This window comes from Trachemys scripta, chromosome 11 (assembly GCF_013100865.1).
Source record: "Trachemys scripta elegans isolate TJP31775 chromosome 11, CAS_Tse_1.0, whole genome shotgun sequence".
In the NCBI taxonomy this organism is placed as follows: domain Eukaryota; kingdom Metazoa; phylum Chordata; order Testudines; family Emydidae; genus Trachemys; species Trachemys scripta.
Genome location: NC_048308.1, coordinates 72,131,475 through 72,134,117, shown reverse-complemented (window position 1 = coordinate 72,134,117; position 2,643 = coordinate 72,131,475). Strand labels below are relative to the sequence as shown.

General features: G+C 50.0%; 1 protein-coding gene across 1 annotated transcript in view; it reads left to right on the top strand.

Moving 5' to 3' along the window:
- The first annotated feature begins 2,149 nt into the window (after positions 1–2,149).
- The window catches only part of ASB1 (ankyrin repeat and SOCS box containing 1), an 18,005-nt gene continuing 17,511 nt past the window's right edge, over positions 2,150–2,643 (top strand). Inside the window, exon 1 of the mRNA XM_034786221.1 lies at positions 2,150–2,457. Coding sequence (XP_034642112.1) covers positions 2,337–2,457 — 121 coding nt within the window. The 5' untranslated portion in view covers positions 2,150–2,336. The remainder of the gene's footprint in view (positions 2,458–2,643) is intronic.

The window sequence follows — 2,643 nt, the reverse complement described above, 5'->3', positions numbered from 1 at the left end:
TATAGGAAACCACATCTACAGCCCAAGTTGGGAGTCTGTGCACTGATTGCATGTGGCTGAGCAGCAGGAGTGGAGCCGCAGGAGAGCCATGTGGCTTACACCCATTCCTTTCCATTTGGCAGTGGGGACCCAAATTTGCATGCATGAGACAGGGTGTGTTTAAAACACTTTCCAGACTGCCAACAAAATGCGCAGTTGGGGCTGTGTACGGAGATGATGTGGGATGTATTTGAAATCAGCCATGCCAAGTATGCCTGCAGCAGTTGGTGCATCTGTTTGTATGCATAATCCCAGTCACTTGCACACACAACATGCTTTGTATGTGTAATTATCTCTCTTGTGTAGGTTTTGCATTTGCAGATAGAGGCCCCTGGAAATTTTGTGGGTCTAGTCGGAGAGTCCATATAAAAATGTGCCCTATCGAACAAATGTAGTAAACTATCTCCACCCAGGCCACAAAACTACTTTTGTATGCTCAAATTTCTTCTTACCCACTTTTTCATGGCCCTGTTTTTGTTTGGGCAAAACAGTTAGAAAGCCACTTACCCTATTTTAGCAATAATACAAAACGGGTCTGATTTTCCTCTGACTTGCACTAATTTTTACACTGGTGCAACTCCATAAACTTTAATGCATGCATGCCAATATAAGTGAAAGGAACATCAGCACTCTTGCACACAATATGGTGCATTTCTCCAAGTGAAAACCTGTGTGTGCAAAGCTGCACACCCCCCCCCCAAATGTGCGTGCACACACAATTGTACCCATAATTTTAGCATACGCTGTGGGGAAAAAATTGTATAACTCATTTCATAAAAATTAAGGGAACTTGTGCTATGAGTGGAAAGTCAATGCAAACTTAACGGTGGAGCTGATAATGACACATCCATAGTATACTGTATAGCACAAATACCGTTCTATCTGAAATCTTCACACTACTATGGCGATTTCACTAAGCTGGTAGCTTATAACAGCTTTCCAATTCTGAGCATTTCTCTTTCTAGCTCTTTGCGTCCTGCAAAAGTGCAGCTGAAGCGGACAGGCTGTTTTCAAAAGCAAGGGTGGTACTGCAAATTTCATGGCAACCCCCTCCCTCTTTTTCGACCACTTGCTGGAAAAAAAGGTGCAGTGGGTATAGATCTGTTCTTAGCTTTTACATTTGCTGCTCTAGTCCTACAAGCCCCAGGGCTTGACTTGACAGTTTAATGGTGAATGAATCCAGAACAGTTTGGCCTCTGCTGTTGATCGCATTTCCATGAGCTTGAAGAACCCAAACCTTCGCCTTCGCCTTGCACTACAAAGGTGGACTCTCCCTAGCCAGTTGCTTCCTCTTGCAGAATGCCGCACTGTCCAAGTGCACAGGATTCCCCTTGAAACTGATGCTTCCTCATGCATCAGGCCCCATGCTCCCTGTCCTGGTGCTCCGGGAACAGAATGCAGGGACTTTCTTGGCAAGTTGGCCCTCCCAGCAGGCCTTCCACCCTCCAGGAATGGGCTTCTGGCATACAGAGTCGATCAGACCTGGGTCGGGATAGCAGCCATTTCTCTCCTCCTCGACGTGATGGCCCAGCTGGCTCCTGCCAGCATTCAACGGAGTGAGTAAGCCTTTGCCAAATGTTAAGTCACGATGTTCCGTGTTGGTTGGATTTCTAGCCAAACTACACACTGCTCCCTCCACAAGAGGCCTGCGGGGGATCTAAGGAGAGTTAGCCGGAGCAATTTGAATGCAGGCCCATGTGGAAGGGAGTGAGATGTGGTTAGCCGGAAAGCTGGGGCTGCAGAAAAAAGAACCAACACACCACTAAGCCTTGGGCTATTGTGTTCTGACTGACTGACTCAGGGACCAACTTGTCTCACGGCTGCTGTGATCATTTGGACAGTGCTATAGACTGTGGATCATTATCACAACCCTGCCCTTTCACTCTTTCTTCTGCCCTCCTCTCTGCAGACTCCTCTGTTTGGGATGTGGGCATGCTCCTGAGAATGACAGGCTAGTTCAGCTTCTGGAAGTCTGCCCTTTCCGGGGGAGAGAAGCCAGCCTGTTTCCCTTGCAAAGGAGGAATTGCTTCCCTGCTCTGGTTCAGTGTTGCCACCCAAACCACCTTAACTAGAAGCAGGAAGCAGAGAGCCATGGCCCTCACCAATCAGATCCAGGGAGGGTGGGACAGTGTGCAGCTCACACAGTGTTCCCAGGCCAGGCCAGGGAAATGAAATGCCAGCTTCAGCCTGTGTGTGGTTTCTGTGCCAGGGGCAGCTCAGCGTAGGGAGTGCCCTGTGGAGCCCCAGGGGGGTGCCAGGGAGTGGCTGGGGGGCTGCAGTGTAGAAGAGTAGGCCAGATGGCTGAAGCAAGCTACCCCAACAGTCCTGGTTCCCTGCAAAGAGAAACCGGGGCTGGCCTGGAAGCCCAGAGCAGTAACAGTCACGGTGCCACCCTCGGTGCCACAGATGGAAATGCAGGTAACGTAAGGAAAGCCAAGCCAGGAGCATCAGCAGAGGGACTGTCTCAAGCTGCAGCATCCCTTCTTTTCTGTGGTGCTGCCTGGGGGTGGTGGTGGTGGTGGGGTGGTTCTTTACAAGGCTCTGCTTCCCTGGCAATGAACTTGGGGGGGGGAACTGGAGTGCCCCCTGGTCTTTTTCTGGGGG